At 37.9% G+C, this 15792-nt stretch overlaps 1 protein-coding gene across 1 annotated transcript in view; it reads right to left on the bottom strand.

The window, feature by feature from the left end:
• LOC306773602 (protein O-mannosyl-transferase TMTC2-like) overlaps positions 1-15792 on the bottom strand; it is a 69666-nt gene that overhangs the window by 11970 nt on the left and 41904 nt on the right. The window contains exons 3-9 of the mRNA XM_079263467.1: positions 6645-7479; positions 6349-6463; positions 5629-5714; positions 4876-5060; positions 3810-3888; positions 2133-2254; positions 124-205 (exon numbers count right to left, since the gene is read on the bottom strand). Of these exons, the coding sequence (XP_079119593.1) occupies positions 124-205; positions 2133-2254; positions 3810-3888; positions 4876-5060; positions 5629-5714; positions 6349-6463; positions 6645-7479 (1504 nt within the window). The remainder of the gene's footprint in view (positions 1-123; positions 206-2132; positions 2255-3809; positions 3889-4875; positions 5061-5628; positions 5715-6348; positions 6464-6644; positions 7480-15792) is intronic.

Below are 15792 nucleotides of genomic sequence, written 5' to 3'. Positions count from 1 at the left end.
AAAGTGTTAGAGTTTTAGAGTTGGCGTTCAGGTCAGGCATATGTGATTTCTATCTTCTCGCTTCAGTCTTTTAAAAATGTTTAAAAGTGTCTATAAATGAAATATTCACATATGCTTTCTTACCATAGTGCATGTAGCAGTTTCCTTTTGTGGGGTCGAGTTGAGTTGCTCTCAAATAGTATTTCTCTGCTTCTGCCTTGTGGCCCTATAAAGAAAACAAAACATACAAAAATGAAAATACCAGGAGTTAGAGCCGACATGACATTTAATTTTGATTCAAAATGGAACTTGCAAATATAATATTTATTTTTTTAAACTGTGTGGGAAATAATACTAAACTTGAAAATCTGATATACTCACAAAACACATGCATCTACATGCATAATTTTACAGAAATCATTAGAGTATGTGTATATACAGCATGATGTGTACAATTTAAAAGGCATGCATTGTGCACAAACAATTCCCTTTTAAATGCATGTGCAGTCTATTCTGCAAGCTATCAGCAGGAAAAGGATGCTAAAAACCTAATTGTTTCTGTGTGCATGTGTGTGGATTTGCAAGCAAACCGAGAATATTAAATATCTCCACCTCTTCTGTTTCATGCTTCAGCACTGATTGCTTCCATATTGCCAGTGGACTTGCCATGCAACAAGAAATGAGTGGGCCAGGGATATTAGCATTGCCTCATTAGCTTCTTCCCATATCTGCAGTCACTCTAAATGAATACATGAGTATGAGGCTTGAATAGCTTCTTTCACATTTTTGTTGGCTGCTTTCCTCCTTCCGTTCAATTGGACCTCTTCTTCAACCATCCATCAAATCAGAGTAAGTCATTATCGAGCATATTTGTGAAAGGTTTGAGGCCAAATACGGCTGTCTGAGTTGCTACACTTTGGCTTATGGCGAGCTGACAATGGTTGCATTGAAAAAATGGGCTTAGTATTGATGAACTAAAAACTTTTTTTTTAAAATAGACAGCACTTTTTTTGCAGCAACATAGCAAGCCTATCACCTTACAGCCGACACTGACTTTGGCAAGAAGAAGCCAAATTAGCTGTTTTGGAGCTGGACTTGTTAGCTGCAGGATGTGGGCATTTTAACAGGCTTTACCATTAGTATCAGGAGGTTAAAAGGATCAAAAGGTCAATTTTAATGTAAAGTTCTACTCATGGCAATGCAGTTCAAGTCACACAGCATGACAACACATGTCGAGGTGAAGCATAGTGCAAGACTTCAGTTTAACCTTTCCCTTCATGTCTGAATCATTGATTGACTCAGGCAGGACCGCCTTAACAGAGGTGATTCAATAAGGAAGCAGAATAATTGCATTATAAGTCTGTCCACTGGCCTATTGTCCAGGACCCATCCAATCTTCTGTTTCTTAAACCCTGTCGTGGTGATGATGGCCCCAATGGGCAGGGCTCTAAGTGGATCTGTAACCCTCGCCCTAAAGAAGAAGTGCAGACATCCACTTCCCACTGTAGGGAGCACAATATTATGTGTATGCACATACTTTCTTTTGAATACCATCAAATATTTGAAATAAAAGAGGAACTATGGATTAAAAGCACCAAAGGACTGCAGCTGCAACTTTGTATCAGCACACTCATATTGTCTGGGTTTGTCCCGCCTCTCCACCCCAGGCTGTGGAAGGAAAGAGGTCAAGCATCTTCACAAGGGTCACAAAGGCCACACAGTTCAACTCTCAAAGCTAAACTTGAGTCAGCTGTGAACACATCTGCTGTCATTGTTGTTACAGAAAGGGAGCACACGAAATGTGAAGTATGTTCTGCAGAAAAAGGTAATATGTGCTGAAGGCTGAGTAAGTTTGCGCAGCTTTGGATATCTTTTAACACGAATGCACGTACAGATCCCCAAAGTGGAAAGAATTTTAGCATGTTCATTTCCTTGTCAGGTGCTTATACCTAAAGCAATTATCAGATTTCCTCAGACTCCGTAGAAGGATCAATAGAATGCATTTGCCTTCAACACATTATTCATCACTGTGCGCTTCTACTTCATCCCCTTTAATTACATGAATAGTCACTGCAGCTACTATGATGCTTTGTCTCCCAGCTTTGACAAGCATGCTGGTGGGTGTCTGAGACGTGTGTTGGGATAGAACATACGGTGATGGACAGGAGTTTGCCGAACGTGAGATGGGCAGGGATGTGGTCCGGCTTGGCCCTGAGGGACTCCCTGTACCAGTGACTTGCTTCCTCGAGCCTGTTCAACCTCATGTAGGCTTCTCCTAAAACAGATTAGACAATGACTCCAAATTACATTTTCACAATACGAATATGACCCTTTAATCTAATTTACACTGTTTTATAATTGTTGCAGCTTTATCACTTCATGAATAAAGCATCTGTCCATCCATCCATGGTCTTAACCAAGATCTATGCATTTTGCTATTATTAATTCAATTCAATTCAACTTTATTTGTATAGCGGCACTTCACAACAATCTTGTCACAGGGCACTTTACATACATGAATCAACATACACATCATTTCGAGCCAATTCATACATATCCTATAATAAAAACCAACTGATTGCATCGAGTCATAACTTCGATCCAATCCCCCATATTTAGCATGCACGCGGCGACAGTGGGAAGGAAAAATTAGGAAGTGTCCTATTCACTCATTTATATCAATCTTAATGTAATCATAGAGTCTAATCGGCAAACATACATCATCTGCACATCTTAGAATTCTGTTGGCTTCTTATTTTCATTGAAAAGTCACTCCAGGATTAAAGTTTTAAAAAGTTCCTTTGGGAGTGAGCCATCTTTATGTGGAGATATGGATCTAAAGTAAGCTCAAAATGTTTTTCCAGCACTTCTGACTGGGTTTTTCTAACAGCAGGGAAGGTCTTACTTTCAAATAAATGTGCACAAATAAAGTAGACATTCACATCTTGCCTCATTTTCAATTTTTCAAGTAAAATGATTTAACTGTATTGACTATTTTAATCTTGAACAAAAGTGTAACAACATTTTCTATTCAATTTTCATGCAAACAAACTGTTTGCTTCCTTATTAACACCAGTCTTTCTTGGCAAATGCATAAAACCTCTAGATAAGTCAATTGCATGGATTAGGTGGAGGTGGCGCCGCTCTAGACTGAAACAACTTTTTTTTCAAGGATTTTATTGGATCCCAGGTTATGCTGCTGGTCCACAGGGTAAAAGGATCTGGAGATTACATCAGTTTTTATAAAGTATCCTTTTTGCCAACATCCCACTAACACACACACACCGGCCTTCCTTATCCTCTCCCTGCACCTAACTAAACACATTTCCTATTTTCATTCAGCCCGTCCCAGGAATTCATGCTCGCATTCCTCTGCAATCCCAACTATGTCATGAGGATGAGTTTCAAATAATGTAATTAGTGTTACAATAACAAAGAGCGAGATGTGATTTATGACACGGATTAGCTCTAATCCTGTCCAAAGAGGACAAAAAGTCACGTCACACTTTTCAGAGCTGAAACAAACAGGTGCTTAAAGTCATTTCTCTGGCAACAAGTTGGAGTTCATTTGTTTTACTTCAGTCTAAGATGAGATAAAATGGTAGATCAATGTCTAAATAAGAAACAAAAATAAAAGGAATCACTGAAGCAAAATAGTTTCCATACATTTCATAAAATAATCAGATCATCCTTTAATCCAGTTGTGATGAGAGTACATATGAAATCATTGCAGCAAAATCCTAATTCATATTTTAAAGCAGTATCACCAGTGTTATGTATTTCTAATCTTCATCTGCTGCGTCTCAAACAAAGATTCAGCGGTGACTCACCCATCATGTTGAAAAGGCTGTGCGGTGCAAACTGTTTGGGCATTTTCTGCACTGCTTCTTTATAGACGGACAGGGCCTCCTGAAGCAGAACACCATAGTTCATTTAGTCAATCCTGTTTTTGATGTGCATAATGCAGGTCATTTAAATAATAAGGGAGTACAGCTGTCTTCTCGCTATGAAATAGAAAAATCTAGTAAATAGTATAAAAAAAAAATTTAAAAAAAGCACAGCAAAAATAGTTTTTGGCTTTAATAAATGGGTGTAATGACTCTGTAATAACACCCTATTTCAGAAAATAACTGGACAACTGGGTACAATAGAAGTACAACTCAAAGCAATTTGAAAATGTTCCCAATAGGACATATAAGATGTTGAAACAGACATTTAACCATTTCATGGAAAATATTATCTTATTTTGGCGATGATGACCGCAGGACATTTCTAAAATCCTGGAACTGGAACTGCAAAGGGCTGGAAAAATAATTGGCACAAAAACAAACTAAAACTTGAGGAGCATTTCACAACTAATTGGTAGAGATGATTACTCATATGACTGGCCAGTTTCGACATTAATATGAAATTTCAGCAGTTATCAGTTTTCACTTTAAATACACAACTTTTACACAATGTGAACATATTATATATCGAACTCTTCAGCCAAGCCTCCTCTAACTCAAAAGGACCAAATATAGGAGATTTTATGATTGTTCTATTTTATGTCGAAATTAACAGCTGGACAAAATCGATGTCAGTAAAAAGCCAGTATCAAACATCCTTACTAATTGGGTAAATAGGCAATAGCTCAGTTACTTGCCTGGATGTAAAAAGAGCATTTCATCAAGAAAATGTCTAAAAACTGCAGAATATCATAAAAATGTTCATTAGGATACAATCTGGAAAACTTTGAAAATTATTCCATCATACACAGTATGTAATATCAATTGGTACCACAGTAGAAAATATGCACTTTGTTGGAAGTGAGTTTGGATTTTATAATAGTATAATTTATTTTTAATCTAACTTAACTTAACTTCATTTAATTTACCAAAATTCAGAAACACCAACCTCCTGCTTGCCCTGTTCATGAAGAAGTTTTCCCAGGTTGTACAGGCAGCTGGTGACGGAGCTCTTGTGGGCGTGGGGATCCTTTAAGTTTTCATCCGGTATCTTGGCGCAGGTGAGGAAAGTTCGTTTGGCCTCTTCCAGGTTGCCCTGATTCATCAAGATTATTCCTGTGTTTAAGTAGGCCGCTGTACGCAAGACAGAAACAAGGCGTATATTTAAGGATCACAGTGCAATCACACATTAGTAGAAGCAGGTTTTTCAGTAGACTAGACCAAGACTAAAGTCTCCTGCTGACATGACGGGTTTTACGTGTTTTTAAATCATACTAGAAGCACAAGCACTTATTCCTAAATGGTAACAGTGGAAGATTTATAGACATGTGGTGATGAAGGTTAAAAATGTTTAAAAAAAAAAAAAAAAAGACAGAAGGTAGGATGATGACAAAATTAATAAGTGGAAGTAAATTTGGTTAAGAGACAAGAAGATTTACAAGTAACAACAAAGAAGCTGTGAAGAAGATGTGTCATCTTAGGTGAGGCCTCGTGTGAGAAACTGAGTCTAATAATCTGTCCGTTGTCCAAGAACATCTTATTCAGCATTAAAATTAGAGCATGCTAGTAATCAGTGGAAGGACTGTTTGCTTGGGACTCATTATCTGAAAAAATAACGATGAATCAGCTAAAATTGCAAAACAAGTGAGAAGCTGTGATTCAACTCATCATGCATCTGCAAAACAAGACAGGCTACACTCACATGCCAGAGTTGGCCGGCTCCCAATAGCGAGTTTGTAATAATGCAGGGCTTCAGAAAAGCGTTCGTTCTCCTGCAGCAGCAATCCTCTGTTCAGAAAAAGGAACATTACAGACATTTTATAACACTTTCTTTCCAATGAGATAGCCCCGCTTTAAAGTGATGATGGGTAAAAACAAATAAAAATACCAAAAATAGTTGTGCATTCTTCACGCCATATTCTAACACTTCATCCATCATGCTCAAGTTGCACCTCTCTCTTTAAGAGTGACATTTTTTCCCCTCTGTCTTTAGTTGCCAGCTTCCTGACGCCCATGGCTTCAGAGAAGCGGGGTGGATCTACTGTGAGGTTTTGGCACCTGACACTTGGCACTGCAGAACTAGAAATAGCTGCGTCTTCTCCCACCCGCCCTGCAAACCATGACTAATCAAATCAGTGGGAGACATTACAAAGAGCCTCGAGGGACGTGCAAAGTTATTCCCTTCACCGTCACGCTCTCGCTCCATGTCTCACCTTCTTCTTTCCCGCTGTGCACAATCTATTTTTGTTTGCTCTTTGAAAGTTACTCCAGTCTGCTGCTATGTTGTTTTTCTTTATTCTCTCTCTTTTTCTTGCTTTGCTGCTGTGTACGCTATCTCGACTGATGGATGGGAGGAATAGGATCTCGTTTGTTGCAAGATTGAGTAAACAGGAGACGTGGAACGGCCGTCGTTAATACTCACAAGTTATACAGCATGTCAGCCATGTTTCCTCGGTAGTGCAGAGAGTTCCTGTATGCCTCCTCCGCCTCTGCCATCTTGCCTTGGTTCTTTAATACATTCCCCAAGTTTCCCCAGGCTGCAGGAGACATGCGTCAATCAAAAGTTACATAAAAGAAAAGCACAATGTAGGTATTCACTTAAAAACTCAAAAAGTGCTCCACAGATCTAGTGGAAAAATAAAATCTAGGATGAACTCCAAATTGTATAAAATAAACTCTTAAAAACTTCAGATCTAATAATGAACGGCATCATCTCACCTTTTGCAGGATTCACATTAATCCCAGACTTGTAGAGATTTTCCTCGTTGCTCCAGTCTTTGTTCCTTTGAACAGTTCTGATCCCAAACAGCAGCACTAACGCCATGCAGAGGCACAACATTACCGCCCTGCAGCTTCTAGTCCTTAGTTTCACATACAAGGTCCTTGCACCTGCAGAAACCAGTATGCAAAAGCCTATACTGGGAATGTAAAGTACTCTTTCTGCAATCACAAATCCCACATAAAAGAACACGTTGGTGGCTGGGATGAAAGGCAGTGCCAGGATGCCTAATGCAAACAGCACCAAGCTTTCTGTAGGAGGCAGGGCTGTCTGTGGAGAGCAGTGGTGGAGCCCAGCTGACCCGTTCAGAGTGGTCTTTGGCAAACCCTGCTCTGTGTTATGGTTTGTGTCAGGGGCATGGTAGCCATTCCCATTTGTAATAGATTTCCCATTTGTTACACAGGATTTCCCAGCCGTCTCCTTCTCTATGGAAGCAGGACCTCGAAGGCCAAACGCAGCCAAAAGGATGAATCCAACATAAAAGGCAACAGTGTGAAAGTTCCTCCAGTCAGCCAAGGACCTGACCAAGGGAACTGCATCCATGGACCAGTCAAAACTGAGCTTGTCGGGGCAGAGAAGGAGCCAGGCGTTGGCGGCGGGAAGGTGGAGGAACGTCAGCGTTCGAGTGAGAAAATATGGCGAGTCAGCTGCTGGGTTGTCGGAGTTGGAGAAGTTGGGAGGCTTATTTCCCATCCAGTAGAGACGAGCTGACAGCAGAATCACTCCCCAGGAAGCCAGCACGGCGAGACTCAGCAAAACGCTGATGTTCTTTTTCTGGAAGACAGGGGGAATTAAAAGCTAAAATAACAATAAAATCAGCATTTAGGTCAAAGCCACACACTTCTGCATTTCCCCCAAAGCACATGAGGTACTCTGCATTCAGCTACTTGCTTTTATCTTATAAAAAATCTTTGACAATCGCAACAGAAATGATCAGAGGAATTTATTTTCCACCTGTGGACAGCAAGCAAAGATATAAATCTCTCCCAATGTGATAAAAGATCTCAGCAAAAGTCATTGTGCACTCACACATAAACCCTCATTTGGCAAATAAAACCTTGTCAAAGCCCTAAATTTATTAATTCATTGCTACGATATGGAGAAAAAAGTAGGAAATGAGGTAATCTCTGGAATCTCTTTGGGGCTTGAACCACAACATGAAAAAAAAGTGACAAACTCGGACTGGTGAAAGAAACTTTTGGACAGCTGCAGCGGCACTCACGTTGACTGAATGCAATCACATCAAATCAAGCATGTGTATCCTCAGTGCAGTGAAAGATTATTGAATTTCACATTTGGTTTGCCAATAAATTCTTGAGTGTCAAGGAGGTTTTTATGAAAGGATAACAGGGGAAAATCCCACAGTCTAAAATGAAAGAGAAAGGAGAAATCAAAACACTTCAATAACTTTCCACATATTAGTAACCCACACTCGGTCTGAACCTAGCTGTGGTCAACTTTGAAGTACATTTGAGGCCTGACTGCTGGCTGGGACTGATCTGAGGCTTTTCTGGAAAGTCGTCTTGCTTGACAGGGTTTGCAGTAAGTGTGACTGGTAATCAGCTTAGAGCTTATAGTGTTGGTATGTTGAGGCTGTTTATATCTCATAAGAGCATTAATAGCAAAGCATGATTTCAGTTAGTCACCTTGCAGTGTGATACCTGGAGGTAAAACTAATGGGCTTTTGTAAATCTTTGAAAAGGTATAAGCTCCGTCCGTAGTAGTAGTACAACGTCATACACGCACACAGAAAGTAAAAAGGATTCATACAACTAGTTGTGCCGGTGCATAACTAAGAGATAGGTCTGTGCAAAATTTCTGTTAGTTTGGAGACAAAATCTAAATCAATCACAAAAAACAGTGATTTTAAATTAATGTTAAAATAATTCTTCCATATTACGATTTGCTATTTTGTCACGTACTGAATGCCAAGTGCAGAGCTCCACTGGGAGGACGGTTCTGGTTTAGCCCACCACCATGTGAAATAAGATGCATTCTGGAGCTGCATGGAAACATTTTCAAAATAAAATGCAAACAAGCCAATGGTGTGGTATAACCACTGTGTTGCCTTCTGAATCACGTTTTAAATAATAAATGCATTGGTCAAACAAGCAAAAGGTCTCCTGTCCTCATAAAAATATACTTTTCAATCAATAGTCTGCCATTTTAATATGGAATATATTGCTAACAATGTATAATACAGCTGTTTAGTGTTGAAAAATGTAATAGTAAGACTTAAGATATTTATGTTTGTGTTGTGTTTTTACTAATGATGATATAACATGACCACATACTGGAGAATCTAACACACCAAATATGTATATCATATAAATCTATATTTTTGTTTGGTTTCAGTGACCTCAGTGGAGTTTTGCGTTTCATCATATTCAATGTCAAACATTTATTTTTACCTTTTTCTTTGATTTTTTCTTCTTCTGTTTAAGTTTTATAGGTGGTTAGCAAACGTTCTCCGTCTAATCGCTTCTCAGATGGTGTTGGGTGAGGGAGGGGTGGATGTGTGAAAGTTAGCTTCTTCCTGCCCTGTGGTGGAGGTGGCCTGAAAGTGGAGCCTGCACTGGAACGGTCCCCACAGTGGAGCTCTGCAGGCAGACCCCTCTTCAAATTTTGGGCAAATTGTCAATGTAGACCCTGCAGCGGACACAGCTTGACAACTTTGTCACTCACTGTCTGTGCAGCAGTTATTCAGAACCCTCTAGCAACTTTTTTTTTTTATCCATGAATCATCATGGGAGTCACATTCATGTGAATGCATTTAACACCTCAGAAGCTAACACTGAGCTTTATCTAAAACATTTACTAAAATTTCCATCGATGTTCAGGTTGATTCTATTTTTAGATTTTTCCTAAATTGATTAATCTTTCCTTTTTATATTTTGTGAAGGTTTTTGCATTACTAAAATATTCTAATGCGGAAAGTTTTGAAGCAAAGTTGTTTTGCATGAAAGTTAGTTTAGTTTTTGTTGGATCACAAAGTTTATTTGGTGAGGGAAAATCCAAACAAATGATCTCACTGTCAAAGCGTGGAGCTCATTAAGATCCAGATCGCTTCAAAAGGCCATAAATCCCATCTTTAGTTTTAATTTTTCCCAATGAGCAGCCTTGCTTCCATAAGCTCCTCCTAAAGCAGTTACAGGAGGTCTGGTCTCCATGTGGAAATAAGCACCCCTGTCATGAATGAATGATTTTCACACCATGGGAGCTTATTTCAGCACCACACCTGTCCTCACGCTGCAGTTCCTCCCAGCTGCAGTTAGTTTTCACCTCTGTTCCGCACCCAGACTGAGACGCCTCGTCTCCTTTGTCGATTAAATCTGGTGTCGGGCAAAATTATGTTTATTTGATCAGTTATTGCTTGAATTTATTCTAGACTGTTTTCCCCAAGTTAATATGATTTAACATCAATTAAAAATTCATCAATAAGAAAAAGATTTATTGGCAGACAACCTGGTGCAGCTGAGTCCCAAATGTACTTATTCACATTTCTCCCACCCTGGTAGTCAAAACACAACATAATAACATGATTGCTGATCTTCAGAGATTCCGCTCACGTCCTTTTTGCTGAGCTCATTTATTCTTTTTCCAAGCACCGGTGTAACGAACTATCTGAACCTGTCTTAGGGGAGCCCACTGCCGTTTATACAGTGTAGTGTCATCATTGTCCAGAGCAAGAGAAGTTTGCATAGTTGTGTCCTAGTTGTGTTTTTTACAATTGGCTTTGATCTAAAATTATAATTATCACAGCCTCCCAAATCTCCATTATTTTCCAGCGTACTTTCTGATTTTTTTTGCTTTTTACTTGATCATAAAATGTGTTAACTATAATCTGCTGTGCTTTATTCAAACAACAAATTGGAAATGAATTTCCTTCATTTCTTCAATAAGCTCATACCTGCACCAAGGAGAAAAACATCTACCCTGTACCAGGATTAGAAAAGACTTGCTTGATGTGTTTGTGCCAGATTAGTGGTTCATTTCAATAGATCTGGGAGGGAAAAGTAAGTTCTTCAGAGAAGTCATTTAAAGCTGGCAGTATCTTTGAAGAATTCCAGAAAGCTACGTGTCAATAATTAGATGGAAAAGAGCCAGTGGTAGGAGTTCAACATTTCTGATGCAGTGAAGAACTGACTGTGAAAGAAAGAAAAGAAATATTGATTTAAAGGCTCACAGGTGGCACATAAAGGATAATAGAGTGTCCTCAACACAAAAAGGGGGATGTGGTTATTGATGGATGAGCCCATATTGCCTGTCAAGGGAGGAAACTGTCTGAGAAATCCAATTCGGCTTGGTATTGGAAGATAAGCCTATTCCGGCCAAAGTAATTTGTGGTGTTTAGGTAAATGAGCTTCATTCTGCTCTGAGCCTTCTTGTCCGTTTCAAAATCGTTCTTTAATTGACTTTGCGATCAATCACATACACAGGACTCCAGCAGCAAACTGGCTCTGCTCTTCATGGGTGTGAATTCACAAACTCACCAGCAAGTCGTAGTCAGCTTGACGGGAGTGTCCTAATTAGTCTGTTTCACAGCCAACAGGTTGGCTAAGCATGAAAAGGAATGGTTAATAGATTTGTAACCAATACTGCTGAAGTGTGGTGTAATTGGCTCTCTCCACTCAAGAGTCTTACTAGATCCTCTATAGACTTTCTTTTTCTTTTTTTAGGAGTCAGTTTCCTTCAAATCTGCAGGTTTTAATTACTCTGAAAAGTTCATTTTACTTTTCTGCTTCTCTGCTGATTTATTGATTTGTCTACATAGGCTTTGCCTTCCTGTGATCCTCCTGTGATTCCAAACTACTAACCTTAGTATTATCTATTAAATCATTTTTGCTTATATCTATATCTATCTATTGAGAATTAGATCATTCAAACACTGCTAATAACTTAAAATTTTATTTTCAATACACACTCTCAGGTGTGACCTATTGCTTTAACGATTGTTCTGCGACAAAAGTGTGCATCTAAGACAGCAGCAATTAAGGTGATGAGAAGCAGTTGTGTTTAATAAAAAGCCACATCTTTTTTTCTATACAAAAATATTGTAGCATGTTGAGCATTGGTGGGTGGAGTTTACAATATACTGGAAAGTTAATAATTTAAAAAAAAAAAAAACAAAAAAAAAACTAAACAAAGTTTAGTTTATTTTTGCTAATATATTTTATACTCCGCTGCGATGGACTGGCAAGCTGTCCAGGGTGTACCCCACCTTTCACCCAAAGACTGCTGGGATAGGCTCCAGCTTCACCGCGACCCTTCATCGGACTGAGCGGTTCGGATAATGAATGAATGAATGAATGAATTTCAGTCTCTGATGCTGATTTCATTTTAAATTCTCCTGATAAAGTGAGTTAATATAATAATTTGCTACTTAGCTAGCTAAGAAGCATTAGCAACAGGCCTTTTTTTTTTTTTTTTTTTTTTTTTTTTTAATCATACATGTGCATAAGTTGTGATGTTCACTCTTTGGTTTTTTCACCAGTTAAACAGCTATTTTTACAACGGCTCTAAATGTTCTGTTAGTGGTCCAAAAAAATATAAAAAATGTCAAAAAGTGGCAGCTAACGCTAGTCACATGATGTTGCCATTTCCAGTAAGTGAGACTGGAGCTTTATTTGTTGATTTGTTGACTCCAGCGCAATGGTGTCAGTGTGTTCAAAAGTGTGCATTGAGAGTGTGGAAAAAAAATGTCCAAACCGGGCAGGTTACGTGGAAAAAGATGAGCCAATATATATTAATTTATTGGCTACATGTTGGTGTGAAATTGTAACAGTAGAGGAAGTATTTTAGGGCACATTTAAAAAAAATAATCTGACATAGTCATGACTAACTCACAGTGCTTGATCCTTTCAAAAGTACTCAGATTTAATGCATGGCTCAGTTGGTGAATATTTCAAAATTATTTGATAAGAAGGATTTGAAAATACTAGAATACTTGTTAATATAAACAGTCTGATACATGGCTTTGCTTTTACAGTTTCAGCTAAATATAGTAATTTACCTTTTTAAATTATTTCTGCTTGTTTTCAATAAGAAAATGGACTAGGAAGGCAATTAGGAAGGGGATTTATAAAAAAAAAAAAAAACCAAACCACAAGTTTCAATGAGGATTCAATATTTTGGATTTCATTAGCTTTAGTCTAATTTCTTTGGGAGTGGATCCAAATAAGCCTGATTAGTCTTCATGACAGCTGGCTTAATCCTCAGCCAACTGTCAACTATCATCTTATTTATATCAAGTCTTTGAAGCTATAAATCGAGTCCACATATTACCATATTATTCACTATGGAAACTGTCCTAAAAATTTGGCATTGATTTTAAGGTATTCCCCATTAAAACTTCAGCTTTTTATCCGCCTTTTCTCCTGAATTCTTCATCTCTGATTCTCTCCAAACAAAAACGCACAGTGTTAGCTCCCAAGCCTTCATCTTATGTGACATTCATTATTAGCCCACATTTTATTAATCCCAGAAGTGTGTGGTCTTCCTGTTGACACCGTAGCATGCAGAATGTTGAAAGCATGTCAGAAGGAAAAGAGGGCTATGCCTGACTTCATGCGTTTACCGTTTAAAGCTGTTGTGGGATGATGCAACACAGCAGGGGTGCAGTCTTCCGGACTTTTCTAGTTAAAGTCACATCCAATTAAAACTCCTCATAACTTTTCCAACATACTGGTGTGATCATAGAGCAGGTTTTTTTTTTTGTCTTGTTATTGCTTTTATTGTTAAAGTTTAAAAATCTCATCTTGTTTTCTTGTGTATGGTTTGAAAATGATGCTAAATGGCCATAGTGATCTAAGTAGATCCAAAATACTGACAAAACTAAGTAATATCTTCCACAGGCAAAGCCCTTCAGTGTTTTGGACATCGTTTCTCCAGCGGTGCTCACATTCAAGAAATTAGCACTGACGTGTGAGGTTGTGCTGAAAAGCACAAAGTGGCACGCATCCAGTTCTTTTTCCAGCTCTCTAATGTGTTTTGGATTGTGCTGACTTGGCACAAGTCTGCCAAGTCATCAGACTGCAGGATGGCTAGCACTGAAAAGGGATGACTTTGATAGAGTAACCCAATTATCCTCATAGCTGTCTTCTTGAAAGCTGTTCTATGCTGCTGGCAAAGACCTGTAATGAGATGGGTCAAAGGTTGCACTTTTGCACGCCCTACATGCTAATGGCTGATCAAAGAAAAGGTGCCATCTGGGTTAACTTGATGTTTTAGGAGCTTCCTGTTTGAATAATGTAGTGGGATAAGATTCGATGGGCGCTCTGTAAAAACACAAGGTTCCTTTATGTGGTTGATGAAATGTCATGCATCAGACTGACTTTTAGCTGCAATTTTAACGTAGTTACTAAAGAATTTAATGAGAAGCTGACATAATTTAGGCTAATTATAAGCTTTGTGTCACCTTTATTTACATGTCATTTGTCCCAAATTTGAACAAAATTGAGAAACTTTACACCATGCTACTTTAAGTGTCTTAACTGCTAATCAGTATTGGTCTTTACTTAGGTGTAGCTGAAAACTCTGTTAGAAAAATCATTTGCGTACTTAAGCTTACATTCTGCAAGTAAACAAACCTTTTCTGATCTTATACACACAGCTAAGGCAGGTTTTTAAAACTCAAACCATACAGATTAATTGTCTAAAGATTATTCAGATCAAGCCTGCCTGTGTGATCTTAATCTGTATTATGATACACTACACAACTTCTTTTATAAAAAGGTCAAATAACAATTTCAGCTGCCATGTTAGCTAGCTGATAAACATTAGGGTTGAAAAAGTCAAAATCGAAAAATCGGAAATTGGGATTTTTTTCTTTACAATTTCAAAATCGATTTTTTTTTTTTTTAAATTTAAAAAATCTTTTTTTTTTATTCAAATAAATAAAATGAATGCTTTATAAAATTTATTCCATTTTTATTGTTTTTATTGATCTTTTTACGTTTCTTCTTGGGCATCATAGCAGCAGAATGATGGTCTGGCTACTGTGTTGTTTTTTCCTCTTTGACATGAAGAAAAATGACGAGCAAAAAAAAAAAAAGTTTTATACTTTTTTTTTTGTTTGTTTTTTAATCTACAAAAATCAGCATATTGGAGAATCGATAGAATCTCAATTTAAATTGAATCGGCACCCAAAAAATCCGAATTGAATCAGGACAAAAGCATATCGTCACACCCCTAATAAACATGGTGAGAAACCATTTCCACAGACCAAGCACTGGTTTCTCTCACTGCATTTGATATGTTTATTTTTTCCACACATAAAAGTGATATTTGTAAGTTTTGAGGTATTTCTATTGAATGGTGTTTAACGTATGCATCAGAATTGCGGCTACTGCAAGGTAGACACCTCAGGTTATTTTGGGGTTTTCTACTTGCTGTGAAGAATTTGCCATGGCTTTTCAAAGCCATTCTTTCTCATTTTCTTTTTTAATTCAATGTAAAACTCTGAAATTGCTGTCATTAGTTTCATACCACACCATCTTTACCAGAAATGAACTGGTCACATGACCCCCATGTCACGTCCGGGGACATGTAAATGCAAAAAAAAGTGTTTCTTTTATAGTTATGCAATATACTTCGATACTGAAACATCTCAAAAGCCACCTCATGAGAGGGTAAAAACTTCTGTGAAATTTGAGGTTTTTTTTTTTTCAAAATGTAGGTGTTTCCATGAGCATTTTTTATTGCGATATATTTTTTTTTTTGCAATATTTAGATTTTGCACAAGTATAAGTGTAATGGAAACGCAGCTTCTGTTTGGTTTTTGATTGTAAAGTTGCTGCTGTTGCTTTCCATCTTTAGAATCTTTGTATTCATCCTTTTCTACCCACTTTTGCCCTTTTCTTATTCCCCTTGGCTAATTGGCTAATGTCTCATTAGCCAGTAACAATCAATACATTAGCAACATCATTGTTAAAGCTTCAGGATTAAAACTATGTTACCAATAGAGAAGCAGCTTATTGCTTAGAAATTTCTGTCATAAGAATTTTAGCATATTTGTCCTAATAAATAAATAAATATGGAAATTGAAAGGAGTGTGTGGCTTAACTTAAAAATTATTACCTTCATTAA

Source organism: Telmatherina bonti (genome assembly GCF_933228915.1).
Source record: "Telmatherina bonti genome assembly, chromosome: 23".
Classification (NCBI taxonomy): Eukaryota; Metazoa; Chordata; class Actinopteri; order Atheriniformes; family Telmatherinidae; genus Telmatherina; species Telmatherina bonti.
This window is presented reverse-complemented; position numbering and strand designations above follow the sequence as displayed.